Raw genomic sequence first — 24,549 nt, forward strand, 5'->3', positions numbered from 1 at the left:
TTTCTGCATAGACATCCTATTAGAATTCAATCTCCTGTTTAATGAACACAGGCAATGGACATATCAGAAAACAAGCTGGCTCTGGGCTAACATTTATTTTGGCACTAACTAGCCCCCTTTGGATTGGTTTCTTGGAAAATCTTGGCAGCAAGAAGACTGGGCTGTGGATCTGAGGCATCCTTTTTGTCAATTCTCCCTTTCTGGGATCAGTCAATCAAATTACACTTCACTGGCCTACCAGGATGCTTTCTAAGAAGGATGCTTCTCTGTGATTGACAAATATTTGAGTGTCTTCTGAGCATGGCACTGTGCATATATCCCTGTAACACATGAATCAGGGACATGTAGGGCACAGATATTTTATAGTTGACAACATGGAGAATTTGCCCCTGTTATTCCAACAACTGTTCAGTTTTGCCAATATAAGAAGCTAAATACCGCATGACCTTGGCCATTGGCTAGCAGTATGTGGCGTTTTCTTTTATTTTTCTATTCAAAATATTGGGCACCTTCTTTGAACTTACAGTCTAATTAAATAAATAAAACCTGAATCCATTTAACAGTCAAACCTAACATATTTTTTTAAAAATGTCTTGATTTGTCCCTCATGTCTCTCCCCTCCCCACACACCCTCCAAGCTGGCTCTTTATCAAGTTTCAGAACCCAAAATGGTCCCAAAATTCACCTAGTTTCTGAGGCTTAACATCAAAGCGTAAATCTGACTCCTGTCTTTTCTCCTATCCCACACCCAGCAGCAAGTCTCATCTCCAAAGGCATCCTGAATCCTACCAGTCCTTAATACCTCCAGAGTTTCCCCCAAAACAGGACCTACCAACATCTCTTGACTGTACTACACATTAGCCTCTTCTCTAGCTCCCACTTCTAAAATGAAAATTACATCATGTCACCCCCTCCTGTGCAGATGCCTCTGCACTGAGAACTAATCCACCTTCCTTACTGTGGCTTCAAGGTTTCTCATGTCTGGGCCCTGCTACCTGTGGGCTCCTCTCTTCACTCTCCCTCTTCTTTGTTCTGCTGCCACACAGTGGTCCTCTTCCTCTTCCTCTCCAGGGTCTTGGCACTTGCTGTTGGCTCTGCCTAAAATGTGCCTGCCCAAGATCTTTGCTGGCATCCCTCCAAATTCATTCACAGGTCCCCTTAAATGCTTCTTCTTCAGAAAGGCTCTCCTGACTTTCCTTTCTAGAATCACCTCTATCCCTTTCATTCTCTATCTCCTTAAACTAGTTTATTCTTCTGCATGCTTTATTTTTATTTGTTTATTGTCCCTTTCTATTACTAGAATAGAAACCTCATAAAGATAAACATTTGTCTGTCTTTTTTTTTTTACTGCTGAACTCCCAGTGCTAAGAAATATAGGGTAGGGGGCTTCCCTGGTGGCGCAGTGGTTGAGAGTCTGCCTGCCGATGCAGGGGACATGGGTTCGAGCCCTGGTCTGGGAAGATCCCACATGCCGCGGAGCAACTGGGCCCGTGTGCCACAACTACTGAGCCTGCGCGTCTGGAGCCTGTGCTCCGCAACAAGAGAGGCCGCGATAGTGAGAGGCCCGCGCACCGCGATGAAGAGTGGCCCCCACTTGCCACAACTAGAGAAAGCCCTCGCACAGAAGCGAAGACCCAACACAGCCATAAATAAATAAATAAATAAATAAAAATTAAAAAAAACAAAACAAAAAAGAAATATAGGGTAGCCCACCAGGGTCACATAATAACTGTTTGTTGAAAGAAAAAAAATGAATGAATGAAAGACGTGAACAAATTTGGAGCGGGAAAAATGAGCTTATGCAGACTAACAGATGGATCCATGGGGTGAATTAGCCAGAGTGGGCTTTCTGCTTTTAAAATCTTAAATAAAATCTTAAAATAGAAATAGAAGAGACTTATGAAATAGCCTAAAGAAGAAAGAGAGCATTTCAAACACATGTCAGCAGCCCATAGATAGAAATGAACAAATTATGTGCATTGTTAAGGAACATGACTTCATGAGAATAATTAGAATACAGCAATGATGGAATGCATGATTATAATAGCATTTATTGAGGACTGACAAAGTGCCAGAGAGCAGGCTAAGTATTTTATTCTAAACAGCTCATTTAATTCTCAGAGTAATCATTTGAGGATGTACTGTTTTGTCCCATTTTACAGATTTTTCTTTTAAGTTTTATAGCATCCCTGCAAGATCTCCCTATTTTACATATGAGGAAGCTGTGGTTTAGCAAAACTAGCTTACCCTAGTTAGCTAGTAAGTAAAAAAGACAGAATTTTAATCCAATCTGACTTCTGAATGCTTGTTCTCAACTACCTTTCTCTCTCCTCCATTCTAAAGATCTGGAACACTAATTACAGATTAAAATAAGGTGGTAATGAACAGGGTATCTGCATGAATCATGGGCTCAGAGTTCCACTATTTGACTTCCAGTTAATAAAAAGCCATGATCATTTCCTCTTGGACACTGGTGGCACCATCTTGACTCCAATTTTAACATCCAACATTGAAAGCAGTAATTGTGTGGCCTCACCTTAAAAATCTTTCAATTTCAACACATGGAAATCCCCTGTGCCTGTCAAATATCCTGTGGTCAGAAATTCTGGCCCAGTTTAAACTCAATATTGGATGTGATATGGGGCTTCCCAAGGTGGGAAGATTGGGCTGAGACCCAAAAGAGTTTGCACAGAACAGGGAAGAGTTGTAGGTATTATTCCCCTTAGCTGTTTTCCTACAAAGTAGAAATAATATCTTTATTAAAACAATATAACAATGCAGGAACACTGGAATCAGAGAATAAGAGTTAAAGTCAAATTATTATCCTTTTGTGTAGCACATACGATACATCAGAGTAGGCAGAATATAACCTGCAGTTAAAAGAATCCGTAAAATAGTGATTTAACAATGAGTTTCACTAAAAGTAGAACTACCAAACGACCCAGCAATCCCACTACTGGGCATATACCCTGAGAAAACCATAATTCAAAAAGAGTCATGTACCACAATGTTCATTGCAGCTCTATTTACAATAGCCAGGACATGGAAGCAACCTAAGTGTCCATCAACAGATGAATGGATAAAGAAGATGTGGCACATATATACAATGGAATATTACTCAGCCATAAAAATAAACGAAATTGAGTTATTTGTAGTGAGGTGGATGGACCTAGAGTCTGTCATACAGAGTGAGGTAAGTCAGAAAGAGAAAAACAAATACCATATGCTAACACATATATATGGAATCTAAAAAAGAAAAAACAAGGTTCTGAAAAACCTAGGGGCAGGACAGGAATAAAGATGCAGACATAGAGAATGGACTTGAGGACACGGGGAGGGGGAAGGGTAAGATGTGACAGGGTGAGAGAGTGGCATGGACATATATACACTACCAAATGTAAAATAGATAGCTAGTGGGAAGCAGTGACATAGCACAGGGAGATCAGCTCAGTGCTTTGTGACCACCTAGAGGGGTGGGATATGGAGGGTGGGAGGGAGATGCAAGAGGGAGGAGATATGGGGATATATGTATATGTACAGCTGATTCACTTTGTTATAAAGCAAAACTAACACACCATTGTAAAGCAATTATACTCCAATAAAGATGTTTAAAAAAAAAAAATGAGTTTCACTCTTTTTGGGTTGGGTATCACATGAGGATAGTCAACTATAAATTTCTTCATGTGCTACTTTCTAAAAAGTACTATCATGTTTCATACTAAAACACAAAATGTATATGTGTGTACATAGATGTATGTATATATGTATTAAATTATATAGTATTTATACGCTAATACCTTATAATCCTAACTTTAGGTTAAAAAAAAGAGGAAATAAATTTGATCCCACAGTATGATTTAGAACAATTTATCTTACTATATTTTCTTCAAAAATTTCATCCCTAAATTTTTGGATACTATTCTGCCCATCTTATTTTACCTTCTATCTCTCCAGCACCTTATAAAAGGCTTGACACATAGTAGGTGCTCAATAATTGCTTATGGACCATACAGATAAAAGGGCTGTCAAGATGAGAGAATATATAAATACATATGAGTAAAAATGCTATATTCTCTGTGTGTCTTTACTCTTCTTCACTTCATGAACACCAGCTTTCCATAGAATCCAATATAACTGGAGTCCCATAAAAGAGCTCAGCTCAGCTGTTTTATCTTTGAAGTAGAGTTTTATTTGGCTGCTGCAGCATTATGACAATATCCCTGATGATGCTCAAGCTCTATTTTGCTCTAATTCAGTTTATCAAGCAACCTACTTTCATTTTCAGTAGGCTACATAACCAAACAAGGCAATTAAACCCAAAACAAATCTACCTTTTTGGAACCTCATTATCCCAGGCTAGATACCCATACTTTCCAGGAACTTCTCATTATTATGACACTCTCATGTCATCTTTGTTCACACTCCCTAATAGCAGTGAGAAATCTGTAGCTTTTTTCTCTATACTTTCTCACCAAGCAGATAGCTTCTCTAGATGTTTGGTTATACCAGTGGAAGAAACTTGAATTATGCTTGGTGCTCAGAGGGAGTAACAAGGAGCCAGTAGAGGCTTTTTAGGGGAATTGAATTATGCTGTACCACTGATTAACCCAAACAGCAAGTCATCTTTGTCCTTCATCCTTAACTGTGCACTGAAAGATATATATATATATATATATAATATATATATATAATATATATATAATATATATAATATGTATATATATTTTTTTATCTGAGAAAATATTTAGGGAGCTTTGAGAAACTAATCAGAAAATATGTTCAGATCTAGATTCTCTGGTCTTTTAAAAATTAATCTTTTATATTAATTCAACACATAAAGAACTTTTTCAACTTTCAAAGGGGACTAATCTATTAAATACGTTTTTAATCTGTTCTGCTTAAAATAGTTTACACTAGACTAATAGTTCCTTGGGAGTCAGGACATTGTCTGACTTGCTTTTGTATCCTCATGTACTAGCAGAGCACCTAGATCAGGGGTGCCCAATAGAACTTTCTGCAATAATGGTAATGTTCTCTGTGCTGTCCTATACAGTAGCCAGTAGTCATATATGAACTCTTGAAATGTGGCTAATGAGGCGCTGAATTTTTAGTTTTCAATTTTATTTAAATTTTAAGTGCTACCTTGACAGATGTGGTTAGTGTGCCTGCATTTTAGATTGTATTTTACATCAATACATTGAAATGTAAATAGGCACATGTAGCTAATGGTGATTGTACTGGACCATGAAGTCTAGGACATAACACAAAAGAATCATTTTGAATGACTGACTGAATGAATGAATAAGTACAGAATGACTCACCTTTTGCTTTCAATTTTTCTAACGTGATTAAACAACTCACCCTCACAAGCCTACCTCTAATTCTTCCACTAATATACATCATTGTAGAAGATATAATACCTCGCTAATTGACCATTAAATCCAAATGGATTCCTTAAGCCTTCTGTTGCCGGGGATGCCATACCATAAGCCTTTAATGTCTCTCATCTTATACTTGTAATACCTGAAAACATGTTTTGCAATGAGAGAATTTTTAAATTATACCAGCATTTGTGTGTTACCTAAAAAGATGAAACATCAGTGCTTATATTTCTTTCTTTCTACTATTAGTCTATAGCCACGTACACGACCACAAAACTGGACCAGCTCATTGGCTCACAGTAAACTTCTCCTCCACAGTCATCCCAAATATTCACTCAAATTACCATGCAGTGCAGTCAATAATTGGAAACCAGTTTAAGTGATAAAAGAAATTAGCTAGACAGAACTGTGATTTACTTGGTTTGCTTAATTTATAGAATCATGATGAATAAATACTGCTGATATGTATCATCTCTGCCACAAATTAAGTACAAATCAGATTCTACCAGCAAATGTTAACCAGCTAGCTATTCACAAAATGGCAATGCTGTGACACATTTTATGGGATAATAGAGTGTTTTCTGCTCATAAAGCTTCAAAATTTAGTTAGGGATGCAAAGATGTACAAGAGGCAAATTAGACAACAAACCAGTCTACAATAGCGTGCTAAGTAATAGGGAGGGGATGATTAGGGGGAAAGTAATAATATACGTAAATGGCTGATTGCATAGTAATCAAGCCTTATTACCTTAGTGATTACTCTACTGAGTGTCCCACTTTGGTTGTCAGTGCAGGGCAGTTGGAATTATGTTTCCATTTGATCCCATTAGGGGCAGGGAACTTCTCTCTATCGAGTGCCTACTAGATGCCAGGTAAGACTCAGGGGCTTCCCATATGTTATCACATTTCATCTTTACAACCTGGGAATGAAACTGAGGAGGACCCTGTGGGGCTCCTGGGCACGGAAGCCTTTTTGGCCCCCGTTTCTTGTAGGCAAGACTCCTGCCTCGATGATCTTCCCTGAGTTCCAAAGGGCAGATGCAAACAGTTGGTAATCAAGGGAGGCCCAGCCAAGAAACCACCTGAGGCAAAATTAAAGGGACTAGAGGAAAAAAAAAAAAAAAAAAGGGACCAGAGAAGCTCATCAAGATTAGGATTCTGACCACCTGAGACCCTGCACACACCCTAATCCTGTCAGCAAACCTACCCTTGAACCATTGCTATAAAACTCCTCATCAAATCCTCCTAGGTTGGGATACCTAGTGTTTTGAGGCAGGAGCCTGCTGTGTCCGCCTTTGCCTGGAAAAATGATAAAGCTATCCTTTTCTACTTCACCCAAAACTCTTGTCTCCGAGATTCGATTCAGCACCGGTGCACAGAGAGGCTGAGCTTTTGGCATCAGGAGGAGGAGGAGTAAATCATTCATATCTCCAATTTATAATCAAGGACAATGAGCTTTCAAGGATTAAGGAACTTGTCCTAGGATATGGATAGTAATGTTTGGAGACATAATGTTCAGAGACTTTCCAGTACCCCCCATAACAACCATAGAAGTAGAGATTTATTAGAATTAAAAAAAAAAATCCAGGGACAGATGAAAAAGGCAAATATGTCTATTTCCTCTGTATAATATATTCTTTTTTTAAACAGTTAATTATCTTGTTAAAAAATTTATTTATTTTATTTTTGGCTGTGTTGGGTCTTCGTTGCTGCGTGCAGGCTTTCTCTAGTTGCAGCAAGCGGGGGCTACTCTTTGTTGAGGTGTGCAGGCTTCTCATTGTGGTGGCTTCTCTTAACTGTGGAGCACAGGCTCTAGGCACGCAGGCTTCAGTAGTTGTGGCACGTGGGGCTCAGTAGTTGTGGCTCACGGGCTCTAGAGTACAGGCTCAGCAGTTGTGGTGCACGGGCTTAGTTACTCTGCGGCATGTGGTATCTTCCCAGACCAGGGCTTGAACCTATGTCCCCTGCATTGGCAAGCAGATTCTTAACCACTGTGCCACCAGGGAAGCCCCGTAAAGTATTTTTGGTTTTTGTTTTTATTTTTTGGCTGCACCGCACAGCATGTGGGATCTTAGTTCCCTGACCAGGGATCGAACCCATGCCCCCAGCAGTGGAAGCAGAGTCTTAACCACTGGACCACCAGGGAAGTCCTATTTCCTCTGTATAATATATTCTAAAGTCGATTTGGGGGTTGCTTTCACTCATCTTTTCAGTGTAAAGAATATAATGGACTAAGAATATTACTTACAACACTTAACTATAAAAGGGTTTTGTGGATAATTGGGTTGTGGTCTAGCAAATAGGCTCCCCATTCTAACTCAAGCCTCCAGCCAGTATGTGGTCCATTTTAACATCCTTCATGATTAAACTGCCTTAACAGCATCTTAAAGGACCCCAAATAATAATTCAAAAATTCTCCACATGTGGTATGAAAAGATTAGACAAGTCTTAAGCACACAGGGACTTAAATCCAGCTGATAATACAGCAAAGAAATTATGCACCATAAAGGCAGGGGGAAGAGCAAGGGTTTAGCCAAAGGAAGATATAATCAGGAGACACAGGCCTTCCTATAAATCAAGCCTTTGTATTCTGGGTGATTATTTCATAAACTGGATCTTGGGCTGCTGATCTCTTTAAATGATTACTGCAGTACTCGTGCACTTTTTAGAAACAGTTGCTGGCTGATTTATATTTCAGACATGTTTTCCATCAGTGTTTATTCCTTGAGAATATGGTTTTCATAACAGAGTTGCTATTTTCAAATAATATGGAAAACTTGAAATTCAATTTGTATAAAAGCTATGTCATTTTAGTGTACAATTACTACATCACATTTGGAAAAACAGTGATAAAACGAGCAAGCAAATGCTAACCAGACGAGACCCATTTTCAAAAAATAAGATCATTTTGTCAGTGAGAGAACAATGAAAACGTCCCCCCACCTTTGCCTCTAAATTCTGAAATTCTAACCAAGTAATAAAATCCGCCTCTGAACTTCCTCTAAAAACACAGAAGGATGAGCTTATAAGAAGTCGAGAGAGAAGGAAGAGAAAGAGTAAGGAAAAGGGGAGGGAGGGGAGGGGAGGGGAGGGGACAGGAGGTGGGAGAAGCGTGGGGAGAGGAGGAAATGAAGCACAGGATCTCTAAGATGTTCCATCTTACTCAGGAATTGGTGTATTATTGAGCAGGTTTGGAGAAGATGAAGTGTTCCTTACCTTAGAAATATTTTGAAATTGCTAAAATGGCATTTTGTGTTAACAACAGAAGATAAAATACACATGCCGTACCTATTAGTCCTGATAACATAATTTATTTATCCTAATGTCTGTAATAAAGACAGCGAGTGAGCTACACAATACTCTTAATCTAAATGAATTGAAGGAGTTTGCTGTTTTGCACATGTAAAAGATATTCTAAAGTACTGTTTATCTAGGCTGAACTGTTCCTATCTACCTATCTACTCAGTAAGATATTAATTATCCAAGGACAATTATCCGATTCTTAATGAAACACAATCAGGTCACCCTGCAAGTAAACAATGGCCTGCAAAGGAAATAATCCTTACTCCATACAGTGGTAAGAAGAGAGGTGATTTAATAAAACAAAGGTGTTATTAAAGGCCAAAATATAGTTAGCATTTTAAGACCACTATCACTGCCCTTAATGAAAAAAATTCAAGATACTTTCAATGTTTTGAAACCAGAATGATTTTCTACTTTCATTTTCTGGAGAAAGATAACTTATATGAGACAACAATAACAACAAGTAACCTTTTATTCAGTTAGGTGTTTAGTTTTTATTTTATGCCTTATCATCATTTATGCTAATTTTTAAGCAAAGTAAATGCTTACAGAAACCAGCACCCAGTGAGTTCGTCTACATAAATTCTCAGACTGCTCTCTGAATGAGGAAGAATGGAAGATATATACAAAGGACCGAAGCAGCTGTCTTTGTAATAAAGCACTTATTTGAGGAGGCAAGCACAATATGATTCAGGCATAAAAAATTACCTAGACGATATGTGAGACTGAGCAGGACCCTATGGGGCTCCTGGGCATGGAAGCATTTTCATGTTCCCCGTTTCTTGGAGGGAAGAGACTCCAGCCTCCATGACCTTCCCTGAGATCCAAAGGGCAGATTTGAACAGCTGCTAATCTGGGAAGGGAAGGGATGCAGAGTCAAGGGAGGAACAGCCAAGGAACAATAGTGCAGCCTTGAGGCAGGGTCCTGGTTCTGCCTCAAGGGACACACATAACAATGTCTTTAAGCCTTTTATAGAATTAAAACCCAGCAAATGAAGATGTTAGCATTCTTTAGGCCAGAGGAGACCATCTGAGGCCAGACTAAAGGGACCAGAAAGTTCATCAAGAAGATTACCTGAAACAAGATTAAAGAGCCTAAACCCTGCATACACCCTAATCTTATCAGCAAGCCCACCCTTGAACCATTGCCATAAAACTCCTCAGCAAATCCTCCCTGGTTGGTACACATAGTTTTCAAGGGCAGGAGCCTGCTGTGTTCCCCTTTGCCTGGCAAAGCAATAAAGCTATTCTTTTCTACTTTGCCCAAAACTCTGTCTCCGAGATTCGATCTGGCACCGGTACACAGAGGCTGAGCTTTTGGCATCATATGCCTCGGCCGTCACAAGTAATGGGCTCATAAACAAATCTGTGATTTAGATTTTTAATATTTCATTTAACAAATTCTTACAAGTTTCCTTACTTGTTTCGTTGCTGTTACATATTTAAAATATTTGCTTCCTCAGGAAGCTTCTGAGAGCCCTAAGTGCTGTTACTTCATTACACAGATATGCTTTCTTAACCTGTCTCAGACAGTGTAGAACAGTATTAGGAACACAGTGGGTGTTCATTAAACACAATTGTAAGTTGAATTATGTTATTGTTTTTACTTTATAAAGGTTAAGGCCATATGTGTAATACAAATAATCACAGACTTATTTTTTTGATTAATTATACTAAAAATGTTGTATCATGAGTAATGTTTTTAATGAAATGAGGCAATATTATTAGTCAGTATCCAAATGGAAAAGACTTTTTCTTGTCCCTTGGCTTGGAAAGGTTTTTAAAAATGTGAATTAAAAAAATGCTGGATATTGATTTTCAAACTGGATACTTAAAAGTAATGGTATTAACAGAAGAAAAATAATGTTGCTCAGTCCTAGAAGTGAAACTGACTATGTAGAATTTTCACCAGAAATGTAATGTAATCATAGCCAGTCAGCCTTGAAAAGTACACTAAAACAATTCCAGGGATAATAGTTGGATTAGGAAGTGAAGAATTCAGACTATCCATAGAAATTGGATCTTCTGAAAATGAACATGCTTTTAAAGTTTAAGTTCTGCCATGAGAAAACTGAACAAGATTTTTTTACAGAATTTTTTATGGTTTTTTCAACTATCAGTCTGTATACAACATGGCATATACCATTTTCAAAAATATATATTTTGACTTAATTTGTTTTTATTCAAGTTTATTGATTAAAATACCAAATATTCATAAAGTTTATTGATTCTATATATATACGATCTGTGAAAAGTCATTGAAGAGGGGCTTCCCTGGTGGCACAGTGATTGAGAATGTGCCTGCCAATGCAGAGGACACAGGTTTGAGCCCTGGTCTGGGAAGATCCCACATGCCGCGGAGCAACTAGGCCCGTGAGCCACAACTACTGAGCCTGCGCGTCTGGAGCCTGTGCTCCGCAAAAAGAGAGGCCGCGATAGTGAGAGGCCCGCGCACAATGATGAAGAGTGGCCCCCACTTGCGGCAACTAGAGAAAGCCCTCGCACAGAAATGAAGACCCAACACAGCCAAAAATAAATAAATAAATAAATAAATTAATTAATTAAAAAAAAAAAACAAAAAAGTCAATGAAGAAATTGATGACTCAAATTACATGTGAACAGAGTCACTGCAAAGTAGAAATCAGCATTATCTCGTGATTTCAATCCAAACAGCAACAAAACATTCTTAAGAAGAGAAACCTGGAAGTCGGACCAGCTTTGTGGGCATACAACTAACGAAGCTGCACAAGATCCCACACTTAGGAGGGTCCTGCGTGGAGCACGGCTTCATGCTCTACTGTAGCTTCTGGGTCCTGCAAATTATTTAGCTGGTCCTGCCTGGGAGGCTGCATTTTCTTTCTTTTTTTTTTAACATCTTTATTGGAGTATAATTGCTTTACAATGGTGTGTTAGTTTCTGCTTTATTACAAAGTCAATCAGTTATACATATACATATATCCCCATATGTCTTCCCTCTTGCATCTCCCTCTCTCCCACCTCCCTATCCCACCCCTCTAGGTGGTCACAAAACACCGAGCTGATCTCCCTGTGCTATGCGGCTGCTTCCCACTAGCTATCTATTTTACATTTGGTAGTGTATATATGTCCATATATACACTACCACTCTCTCCCTTTGTCCCAGCTTACCCTTCCCCGTGTCCTCAAGTCCATTCTCTAGTAAATCTGCATCTTTATTCCCGTCTTGCCCCTAGGTTCTTCAGAACCACTTTTTTTTGTTTTGTTTTTAGATTCCATATATATGTGTTAGCATACGGTATTTGTTTTTCTCTTTCTCACTTACTTCACTCTGTATGACAGACTCTAGGTCCATCCACCTCACTACAAATAACTCAATTTCGTTTCTTTTTATGTGATCTGAAACCTGTACATTACTATGCCCTTAAAGATGCTATGTGAGGTTTTATTTCTGTGAGGCAAATATCTCCAAGACTTGTCCAGCTTAGTCATATCCCCACCCCCAACAAATACTTTACTGCAATTTGTCTTCATCTGGTCTTTGTAGCCTTGGCTGAGTTGAAGAAGGAATGGAGATTCTGCCCAGTGTGCAGAGCATGATACCAGCAACCAGACTACGTCTCAGTTGCTCTTCTTCAACGTATTGATTTCAAATCCTTAAGAAGTGACCTAGTCCAAAGATTATTTTCTCATATGTACAAATGAAAATTTCTACTTCACCTTCTTCCAAAAGCATGTGAGGTGATTTTGAAGTTAAATATAGTTTTAAATAAAATGATTGGGAATACAGATAAAATAGCATCATTCAAAAAAAAAAAAAACAGAAGTAGATGAAACTAGGTGTCTAAATCTCTAAATAATGTAGTTTGTTACAAGTAGTCCTTCATGTCATTTAGCTATTAGATTACAATTTTTTTAAAACTCTAAAAAAAATAAAGCTGGCAGACTACTCATCAGTAATAATCTTTCCAAATAAATTAGAAGTTTAGTAGAAAAATCAAAATTTTGTAAGATACAGAAATATTTTTCAAATGTACAGTTTGGGGGCTGTTCCTTTAAAAAAGTAGAAATCACTAAATTATAACTTGGTCAAAGAACATTCAGCTGCATTACTTTGTGATCATGGAGCTTAATATAGTGATTGATGTTAAAGGACAATGAGATTGCCCAATAGAGATTATCTCTTTACATTTCTTAACTCTAGATTCACTTTTGTAAGCTTCTTAAGGGCATTCAATGCATGAGTAAGTTCTTGAATAATCCCTGTATTGAGAAGTCCTATGCCATTTTTCTTCTCCTTTGATGTTACACTTTTTATAGACAAACTTAGAAAAATCTGAAAAAATCAATGCAGGAGGCTGAAACCCAATGTTGATGATGAAGTACTGGTGGGTAGAGTCAGTCACTTACTCGGGAGTGAATATGTAGACTGTGTGGATGGACCAGGCCTTGATAGTTGTTAATTTGTCATTCTGGAGATATGGCCAAAGTGGGAAGGCCATTTTGTTAAAGTTATCTTACCTTTAAAAACCCTCAGGTTAAACATGTTGCTTCAGAAATATTCCTTCCATTCCGTCACCTCAGTAAATTACTATGAAAGGATTCAAAGATATTGCCAACAAAAACAAATACTTTCTAAATTTTCCCTTCCTGTCTCATACTCACACTCAGGCTGAGTGGCCACCTTGATGGGCTGAGAGCTCTCCCCTGGTCCCCACTCGTTGTAGGCCACGACTCGGAAGGTGTACATGGCTTCTGGCTTCAGGTTTCCCACAGTAAACTGAAGGGACCCAGGCTGGGATGTATTCACTGCTCGTTCCCTAGGAAATAAAAGTTGCAGGGAAAGATTATTCCCACATGAATACTTTTAGCCACAGCCTTTACTTAATGAGCAAGAGAGGGACTTCCCTGGTGGTACAGTGGTTAAGAATCCTTCTGCCAATGCAGGGGACACCGTTTCGATCCCTGGTCCGGGAAGATCCCACATGCTGCGGAGCAACTAAGCCCGTGCACCACAACTACTGAGCCTGCGCTCTATAGCCCGCAAGCCACAACTACTGAAGCCCACGCGTCTAAAGCTGGTGCTCCACAACAAGTGAAGCCACCGCAATGAGAAGCCATCTCACCGCAATTAGAAGCCCGTGCACCACAACGAAGAGTAGTTCCTGCTCTCCGCAACTAGGGAAAGCCCACGCGCAGCAACGAAGACCCAACGCAGCCAAAAATTAATTAATTAATCAATTTTAAAACAAAATAATGAGCAAGAGCAGTAAGGTAGACTAGAAGGTTGCTTACGCATTTCCTGTTGACTCCGCATGTAAGGCAAGACCTCGAAGGCTTACTATGGAATGTAAACTGACTGGAAGAGCCTATAAATAAATGTTGCAGGGTTCCTGGGGAGTTCAAGTTTATGCCATTCCCATGAACCTTGCATACTAAAGTCTTTTCCCTTGACACTTTACAATTTAGTCTCAAAACTCATAACAAAGAGCTAGTAAAATAAGAATAAGCGTCTGGAATGTAGGCAGGAAGATGCGTTTTGTAAACATTCAGCTAATGACAGAAATCAGGGTTTTGATTATTCCACAAGTCAGTCTTTGTCAGTACTGTCAACAAATGCATTTATGCATTTTCCTTCATTGTAGGAAAGGAAAAGGCAGATGCCAAGTGTTGATGTGTACAGAGCTTGAGGTCCTGTGGTTATGTTAAGTGAAATTTAGTGAAAGGAAGTAGATGCCCTTCCTCATGAGGAGAAAGCACAACACGTGTCTACTTGCCTTTTCTTCAAGCCACATCTACATGTGTCCAATTTATTTTCCAATTAAAAACTTCCTCAGAGGCTCCAAACAAATGAATTAATCTGCTGATCATGGTGAGATTTATAGTACATATTAAGAGAAGACAAATCCTATGGATATGGATGCTGACATATAAGAAACAGGAACTCCTCAAGTACGCTTTAAGGACATACATGATTCTAGACATTTATATCCTCATTGGTCTCGTACAATTGAATGTGAAGAAGGAGTTCCTTCTAAGCCACTTAACTGTTTCTTAAGGATTCTACGTCTAGATGATATCTCTTGCATCTCAGTGGAATTATATATTCATTTTAATTTTACCATTCAGTTTTATTTTGTTTGGGGAGATATTTAAAATAAAACCTATTTTGCTGCCAGGGCAAATTAAGCTTCCAAAGAGAAAAGTGAAAACAAAGTTCTATGGGCATGAATGGTGATTGCCGGGCATATATACACGCTTAATTTGACTGATATGACAGAGATTGGCTGGCTCCTCCTCAAACCCATTTCTCCTTCTTCAGGTACTAGACTGTACGTCCTGGCCCCCCTGAAGCCAAGATGAGGCCATGTGACTGGGTCTAACCAATGAGTTTGAGTGTAAACAATGTGTGCTGATTCCAGGCCTGGCCTTGAAAAACCACATATGTGGCAGGCAGACCTTGGAAGCCATACACAGATGATGGAGAAGTCAAATTTTTGCAAGAATTCTGGAGAAGACCTGGGAGAAGAACTGCCTGTCAATCAGGAACATCCTTTTTCTATAATACTTTACAGAGTCAAACAGATTAGAGCCATTATAAGTTTGAGGGCTTGTTATAGCAGTTAGCATTAGTTTATCCATTACCGCTCACAATTAAAATATGCACGCTGGGTGGTTATCAGGGGCAAGGTGGAGGGAGGGACGGGATGCTAGTATTTAATGAGTACAGAGTTCAGTTGGGGAAGATGAAAAAACTCTGGAGGTAGAAGGTAGTGAGAGTTGTGCCACAAGGTGAATGCAATTAATGCCATAGAACTCTACACTTAAAAATGGTTAAAACTGTAAATGCTATGTTTTGTATATTTTACCACAATAAACAAACAAACAAAAAACAAAACACCCTGTATGAATCTGGATATAGCGTGAGGTTTAGGTATTCCTTTACAAGTACTGTGTTAATTTGCTGCAAGGCTGAATTGTGACTTATAGTGGGGGAGGGATCTGGGTGGGATTCAATAGTGACTTATCGTAAGTAGGAGTAAGAAACCTCAGATAGGGCTCCCATGTACCACACATCACACTGATCTATTCTACCAAACTAAGATTATTCAGGCCAATACATTGCTTTTTAAAAGAAAACCCTCATAATCAGATTGTATGCCTTGTGGATGTAGACAGTTTTGCATATTATTTTCTTTCAGCAGAATTTTTATATGCATTATCTCCCTTTTTATATAAATAGGATGGTTTTATTATCATTATGTTATAGATGTAAAAGTGAGATTTAAAGAAACAACTTTTTTTTTAAAGGACTCACAGTTAATGAATACCACCGTTAAGAATGAAATTTGGGACTTTATCCTCTAGATCCAGTATTGGTATCGTTCAACAATAGGGGAAAACAAGGGGCCTATCTGGATCATGGGTATTTTGCGTAGAAGACATGAGCTCCTAAAGGGAAAGAAGAGACACCTGGGCATTCAGAAACCACTGGGAGAATGAGTGTAATTATCATGTGTTATGGGTCATTTCAGGATGTATTTTCTAAACCTTCAAGCAACATATTTATCACTGAAGGTCAGATCTGCATACCAAACTCCTTGAGTATCTATAAGGAAGGACAGCTTTCATAACTGACTTTATTCTTATAACTACTGAATAATTTAGATGAAATAGCTGTGTTCTAGGACAAGCTGGTATAACCCCTTGAAAAGGCATTCTTCAAAGGAAAAAGAGGCAAGAACATCTGGGCATGCCCAGGTAAGAATGTCTAAGATCATATAATAGAAACATTACTCACATATAAAAGGGGATGCTGGATTTTATTACAAAGAAGGGAGTTTCAGGTTCTTATAATCTCCAGCAGCCTCCAAAATATCCCAGATTACTAATGGTCATGAAAAAAAATTATATTCATTGATATGGACAACTGATACTTCCTCAGTGTTAACAGAGTATGAACAAAGCATCTTTAGAAAACACTTCCATGGTAGTGATCTCAGCCCTTCCTCCAACCAGATGCTAGCACTGCCCTAGATTTACCACTAGTTTCTTCAATGTGGGCTCTTAATGGTCTTAAACAACAATTTAATCTAAACATTTCCATTTTATGTGCCAATTTTCAGAAATCTGCTTACCCTATCAAACTGAGGTCACATCAAAATGCTATGTAGACTATGGAGTGGATTCAGGATTTTTAAGCCTGGGGTTGTTGTCTTGATTTTCTCATTAACTTATCTGAGCCTCAGATTTCTCAAGTGCAAATTGGTGCTATAAAAATGTTTACCTCATAGAGTTTCTAGAGAATTCAGTGAGATGCTGTATGTGAACCATATAAAGCAGTAGGCATGAGACCTGGTACTCAGGGAGTCTTCCATATGTGGCAGTTATTACTGCTATTATTTCTATTATTATAACAAAATACCACCACAACCTCATAGGAAATAAGGGTTCTTGAGTTCAAGAAGAGGACCTTTCCTCAATCTGAAGAAATTAATGAGGTACAATCATGAAGAAAAACACATATTGATATTTTCTATCAGATTAATATTGTTTACAGAGATAAGTCAAATCAAAAAAGTAGTCATATTCACAGACATAGGGAACAGACTTGTGGTTGTCAACGGTGGGGTGTGGGGAAGGAATGGATTGGGAGTTTGAGAGTAGCAGATGCAAACTATTGTATATAGAATAGATAAACAACAAAGTCCTACTGTATAGCACAGGGAACTATATTCAATATTCTGTGATAAACCATAATGGAAAAGAATATAAAAAAGAATGTATATATATATGTACAACAATCACTTTGCTGTACAGCAGAAATTAGCACAACATTGTAAATCAACTATACTTCAATAAAATAGTATAGTCATAACTAGAGGCATTGAACAAGTTTCAATAATGAAACTGGTAATATTTTTTAAAGGGAAGAGGCTTTGCTGACCTCAACGGAGAAGGAATAGGTGTGCTCCGAGTTCCACAGCATAGTCGTACAGCCCCATGATATCTGATGCCCACACTGGTGTCTGGGCTCTGTTGCTGGGCTGTTGTCTTGGCTTTCTCATTAACTTATCTGAGCCTCAGATTTCTCAGGTGCAAGCGCTGATGCTTTCTTTGGTCCTACTGGGGCAACATCAAACGTGATACCAATGCATTCTAAGACAATGGCATTTACTGCCATGTCACCCTTCACAGATTTCTTCAAAGATTTGCAGGTGGCTTTTGATCACCCCATTTGTTCTTTAATAGCTGAAAACAAACCATCGCAAATCATTTCCCAACAAGTAAGTAAAATCTAAATTTGGAAGGGCAGTTTGTTACTCTCGTTTCTCTGGTTCCACAATAGGGCAATGCCAGCCATGTAAAGTAAACTCTCCATAATCTCTGTGTTTAGACAGTTAGTAATTAGGATTTTGTCTAGCTCACTCTAGTCCATTATCCTCTGTAAGTGGGCAGATACCACACTAGGTTCTGAAGAACAGAGAACAGTAGACGTCAGGACTTTGCCCAGTTACTGTGTTAGGGCGTCGTGACTGTCACCGCACCAACCACTCCTGGGAAAGCACCAGGGGCCCAGGCTGCTTCTCCATGAAGTTCTCTCCTATAACTCTGAAGACATAATTTACCCCTCAAATCCGCAGAGCTTAGCATCATGGTCTGTGTTGGTAGATGTACTGTCAGACAGAGCTTCATTACTCCATTTCTTTTCTCCTTGACTCTGAGTTGGTAGTGTGGGGTTCAGGCAAGTTCAAGATAAAGTTGACTGAAGTAAATCACCTGGGCTTTCTAGAATGCATTCACTGCAAATTCATTCATTGAACATCCAAATAGAGAATAAATGATAAAGTCTGTCTCCTTCTGCTGGCTGAAAAAGATGTAGGCAACTTGCTTTCTTTGACCTTTACATGGAGACCAAGAGTGTGTTAGTAAGAAGCATCTCTTTCTCGTAAATTCTGGTTCTTGGTGCTTTGGTTTACCTGGTTGAGCTTTCTTGGAAGATAACTACTGTGTTCTAAAAGCATACATTCTGACCCAGTAATAATACTTCTGCTGCTTTGCTGAGATCAGGCATTTTGTTTAAAGTCTTTTTAGATACTGATACATTTTTTTTTAAGTTAACCTAGTAGTTTGTTTGTTTGTTTGTTTGTTTGTTTATTTATTTATTTATGGCTGTGCTGGGTCTTCGTTTCTGTGCGAGGGCTTTCTCTAGTTGCGGCGAGCAGGGGCCACTCTTCACCGCGGTGTGTGGGCCTCTCACTATCGCGGCCTCTCTTGTTGCGGAGCACAGGCTCCAGACACGCAGGCTCAGTAATTGTGGCTCATGGGCCTAGTTGCTCCGTGGCATGTGGGATCTCCCCAGACCAGGGCTCGAACCCGTGTCCCCTGCATTGGCAGGTGGATTCTCAACCACTGCGCCACCAGGGAAGCCCCCTGATACATTGTGATTCAGGGAGTCAACCATGGTGGCATGGAATGCACCCTTAAGCAGTATGCATTGAAACCTAACTCTGGTTAGGCTATACTCTCCTGTGCCTGGATCTGGCCCCTGCTCTGGTTCCTACTTACAATGTATTACATTATAATAGCTTTTCCTAGTTCTTTTGTCATTGGTCCTCCCACTTCTGTCTTCTGTTGACAGAGATACTCTTCTAACATACATCATCTGTCAACTCCATGCCCAAAACATCATGCTGGCTGCCATTCTGTCATTAATGCAATCTCCACTCCTTGGGACAAGATTCAAAGACTTTGAAGATGTGGCCCAAACCTTTACGCACTCATTTGCAATGGGTCACTCAGCTCCACCACACCCTATCCATCCCTACCTCTGTCATTCTGACTTTCATTAATTTTGTTTTGCTTTATTTCGATTACCTTGCAGTTACCTTCTCCTGACTCAGTTCCTTCTCAGTTTGGCAAAAGCTCATTCATCCTTCAAATCCGATTCAAATGAAATCTCCTGACTGGAGCTTTCCTACCATCATGTCCTCTGATTCAAGCAGCATAAAATATTATCTCCTTTGTGCTTTTGTTGCTCTTGATTTACACGTCTACCGCAGCCCATTTCACGTTGTGTTGACAGACAGGTCTGTCTCTTTGACTCAACTGTGAACTATTTTAGAAGAGAAGTCATATTCCGTTCATATTTTATTGACACTCAGTCTATATACCCACTGCAGATAAAGAATGCCTATGCTGCTGGTGCTCACATTTAAAAAAAATGAATGCATAAATAAATGTAAAAATTTTAATAGACTAATTGGATAATATCTTCACATAGTGTGATCTCAGAAATGCTTAGAGAGCTGGGTTCTGTTCTGTGTTCCATCTCAACTTACTCAGGTGGCCTTCAGATGCCACTCCACATTCCTGGGTCTCATTTTCATGATTTGAGGAGTGAGATCTACTAAAAGAAGTTTTGTTTTGTTTTTTTAATCTAATATTCTTCATTGGGAATAGAAAATTACGTGTGTGTGTGTGTGTGTGTGTATTAGCTGAATTCAGCCTTTCTGTATTTACATTTCAGAAGTAAACACAGTTTACAGATTACGATGGTTCTGTTTCTTAGTGGATCATTTGTAACCTGTCTCCAGCATACATATTAAGAAAACACATATCCTCCTAAGAGCTAAGTACAGCAGGGCGTTAACATTTAGTCACAGCTGTGAGCTGAGCAACAAACCCTGTCTTGATGTACCAAATGCCTAATTAGTTGCTTCAAGAAGGAAGAGTTCTATTAATGTTCCTTTGTAAGAAAGGACCTATGGTATTTTTGATGGAAAGGTTTTTTAACATCTTTTGGTCCACTCCACTTTCATTTTTATTTCCTCAGTGAGAGCAAGAAGGGTGCAATGATGAGAGGATTTCAAAGCGGAAATATGCTGGTCACTGAAATAGGGCCCAAAGTGACAGCGGCAACAACCACCCAAATGCCACACCCTTTCTTACCCCAGAACCATAGACTTTGGAATCAGTGTTATCTTGAAGGGAAAGTAGGTTCAGAGGTGATCCACCCCCAGACAAAGCATGATGGGGGAACAGAGATCTTCTTGGTCAGATGTATTTCCACTAAAGTTTGGTTAAAAATTGTTTTTACTTGAACTGTTTAAAACACACACACACACACACACACACACACAGTCAGAGGAACAGGCTCTAAAAATTTTTGCCTTAACATAGTCTCTGTTGCCACACCTAGAACACATCCAAAAGACTACTGCATCCAATAACTACTGCAACAACAAATAAAAAAGCTACCTTTTCATAGAAAAAGAAAAGTTTTGGATTCAAATTATTTATTTTGTTTAGTTCCAGCCAATGCTCCCCTAATAAATATGAGTCAGTTCTGGGCCCTCTTCTCATTTTGTTTTATGGGGATGGCCCATCTTCTCCTTCCCTAGCTGCTGTTATCATCTACATGCTGACAAATTCCTGATATGTTATCTCCAACCCAAACTTCTCCTCTGGGCTCCAGGTTCCTATTTTCAAGGCTCTGCTTGACATTCCAACTTGAATGCTGAAAGGTATGTCAAACACGATATGTCTGAAACTGAATTTCTGACCTTCATGCTCAAACCTGGATCTTTTCCAGCATCCTGATTTCAGCAAATTGCCCCATCATCTGTCCATCTAAATAAGCTGAAACCTCTGAACTATGCTTGAAAACCCCCTCTGTCTCACCATTAATGACCAATCTTTTACCTTGTTCTGTCCATTTTGCTTCCTAAATATTTCTAGATCTGTCACTGCTCCATCTCCACTGATACACTCTTAGTCTTGCCCACCTACTAAACATGACTAAACTGCTTCCAAGAAGACTGTTCCCTTCTCAATCGTTTCCCACACAGTTCTGGACACATTGTCAACTCACAAGTGTATAATGGGTTGTTCATTTACATGTGGAAACTGTCAATGACAGGTTTTATATTGCAATATGCATCAAGGCCACGGGAAAAATTAAACCACTCATTTTGAGGTAAAAAGGACAGGGTTTTACATTTTGCAGAGAAGCAGAGTGAGAGGAGGGCTGACTCTGCCCTGCTTTAAGCCAGAGCCAGAAAGTGGTTGGATTCTGAGTCTTGTTCTCTTTCCATCACAACACGCTCCCTTCACAACAAGCTTCGTCTGCTGCCCGGTCCTCAACTCTGAGGAGCAGGGAAAGAATATGTACACACCGTGTTGAAAATGTAACGCACGATGAATTCTAAAATGAATCCTCCCTGTCTGTCATGAAAAGCTGGTCTCTAATCCCAAGCAGTGAGCAGGGGTTTCCTGAGGCGGCATAAAACCGTGTAAAGCATACAGCAATGCAAGTTGGAAGGCCCTGTCCAGTCTTTGTTCTGCCACAAAATAGGCGTGTGACCTTCAGCAAGTCAGGGGCTATCTTGGAGCCTTCCCTGCTTCATTTGCAAAAAGAAGATACCAGTCCCTTATCTGCCTAACTCACGTGGTTATTGTGAGGATTAAACTGAATGATGCCTATGAAAGTGTTTTAATTCTCTCATCTGAACTCCCGCAGTACTTTATATGTATGTCTTTTAGGAAATATCTTTTACTTTGTGTGGTATAGTAAAGAGATCACTGGACTAGAAACCTGCATTTAAATCCTGCTTCTAATATTTCCTAGCTGTGTAGCTTCTTAGGCAATGCTCTGTAGACATTCTCAATTGAGCCACACAAGCTCATTTGTAAAATAGAGATTATCATACCTGCCTTATCTGAGGATCAAATGGGCTAATGTTTGTGAAAGTGATAAAGTTCTCTCTAAATATGAATTGGGAAATACCTGTATTTCACTGATTGTTCACTTCCAACCCACACCATAGTTAGCACGTGGCACTAAATAACAAAAAGTTGAGTGCTTTCAGTGTACCAGGCAATGAGCAAGTGCTTTAAGCACTTTTTCTTAACTTCGTTTAATACTCATCACAACACTACATGTCAGGTACTATTAGTATTCCACAAGTGGAAATGAAGGCACCAGTAATTGCCCCAAGGCCACACAGCTAGTAAAATTCTGAGCCAGGATTGCAATCCAGGCCGTTCAATTTCACAGCCCCAAAGCCTTAACCTTGTGAAAACACTGAGTCACACTCCACACGTAATACTAGATTATTGAATGGAAGGTATAACGTTCTATGCACACATAAAAAGTTTGCTACTGTGTTTTATATACGGTGAATAAATGATGCAAATTAACTTTGCCATTGAATCAGAAAATTATCAGAAAGAAGCCTACAGAAGAAATCCATGTCATAAGTCTGAAAGTTCAAGAAAGCTTGGTTCTCTTCTAGATTAATCCACTAACTGCTGGAAACAAGCAGGTATAGGGATTGAGAACACCTGTTTTGGAGTCAGGCCTGCATTCAATCCTGGTTCTACCGCTTGCTAGCTATATAACAGAGGTGTAAACCTCTTTAAGCCTCATCTGGATAATGTTTTGCTGTAAGGATGAAATAAGATAATTTATATAAGATGCTTAGCCTGGTATCTGGCACAGTGAGTACTCAATAAATGCTTGCTCTCATTATGGAAGCTTACTCCGTGGCCTTAGGGATGCGAATGACCCCTTCCCTGGGCATCAGTAGCAGGAAGTTGGGCTATGATTCCGAAGATCACTTTCCATTCTAACAATTTTTAGGTCCTAGTAGGAGACAGCTGGATATCTGCGAAGCAATTGCTTCTCTGTGAATTCTGGCTTTCAGATTCTAGAATTTATGCTGTCCTCTGACTTATGAAATGAAAGCTCCTGAGGGGCTGATTAAAAAATGCTAACTGTGAAAAAAAAAAAAAATGTTAACTGTGGCACTTGCATTATTGACACCATTAACCAGTGAGATAGATTAATGATAATCTGAGCTAGCGTAATTTGCCTGACAAAGCCGTTGCAAATCTGAGGCAAATGTTAAATCCACTACCTTTTAAAAAGCTATTGTGTTAAGGGGCTAAATAAACCTATATGAGCAAACAAGCATCACAGCTAATCGCTCAGAGACATATGGTATATATTTGTTCTAGTTGAGAGCCAGAAAACAGAAAATGAACAAAGATATTGGAATCAAATTTCAAAATCAACTTTTTGTTTCTCAACTTAAAAAATTTTCATTGAATTGCAGTCAGCTTTTCATCTTCCTCAGTAACACAATTTGCTTTACTGGTTGAGGAAAAATCTATTAAGAATATCACATTTGTCTCTCTGCCACTTTTATCATATCAGTTCCAATCAGTAAACATCTATAGAAGTCAGGAGACTAGACACTTGGATATGGAATTATAAATAAGATCTAGTCTCAATCACTGGGGAGAGAAACACACATGTAATCAAACTAACACAAAACCAGATACAAGGTGCCACATGCTACAATAGTGATGTAATCAAAGTGAAAGGGGAGGATAAAGGAGAAATTGATGACTTCTGACCTGGAGGACCATGTAGAGTTTCACATGGTGATTGACATTTCAGTTGGAGCTTCAATTCAACAACTATTCTGTGAGTGTTTACTCCGGGTTAGGTCTTGCTCTAGGTTCTGAGAATAGCTCAATGAATAAAAGTGATAAAAATATCCTTGCCCACATAATGCTTATATTCTGGTGGTAAGAAAGGGGATTTAGGAAACAATAGCTAAAACGTAATAACGCAGTGGTGAAAAATAAGAATGAAAAAGGACACTGGGAATGCTAGCAGTCAGGTGAAACCTCCAAGAGAAAGTACCATTTCTGCAAAGACTTAATGAAAGTTAGAGAATGATCCATGTGGATGTCTGAGGGAAGGAACGTTCTAGGCAGACTGAAGAACTAGTACAAAGGTCTTGAGGGAGAAGGATTCTTGGTATATATAGGAAATACAGAGAAACCAGTGAGACTGGAGAGGAGTGAGCAAATAATA

The 24,549-nt window shown here is 39.1% G+C and overlaps 1 protein-coding gene across 1 annotated transcript in view; it reads right to left on the bottom strand.

The window, feature by feature from the left end:
* DCC (DCC netrin 1 receptor) overlaps nt 1-24,549 on the bottom strand; it is a 1,191,297-nt gene that overhangs the window by 353,983 nt on the left and 812,765 nt on the right. The window contains exon 9 of the mRNA XM_057527412.1: nt 13,326-13,480. Coding sequence (XP_057383395.1) covers nt 13,326-13,480 — 155 coding nt within the window. The remainder of the gene's footprint in view (nt 1-13,325; nt 13,481-24,549) is intronic.

This window comes from Balaenoptera acutorostrata, chromosome 13 (assembly GCF_949987535.1).
Source record: "Balaenoptera acutorostrata chromosome 13, mBalAcu1.1, whole genome shotgun sequence".
Lineage (NCBI taxonomy): Eukaryota > Metazoa > Chordata > Mammalia > Artiodactyla > Balaenopteridae > Balaenoptera > Balaenoptera acutorostrata.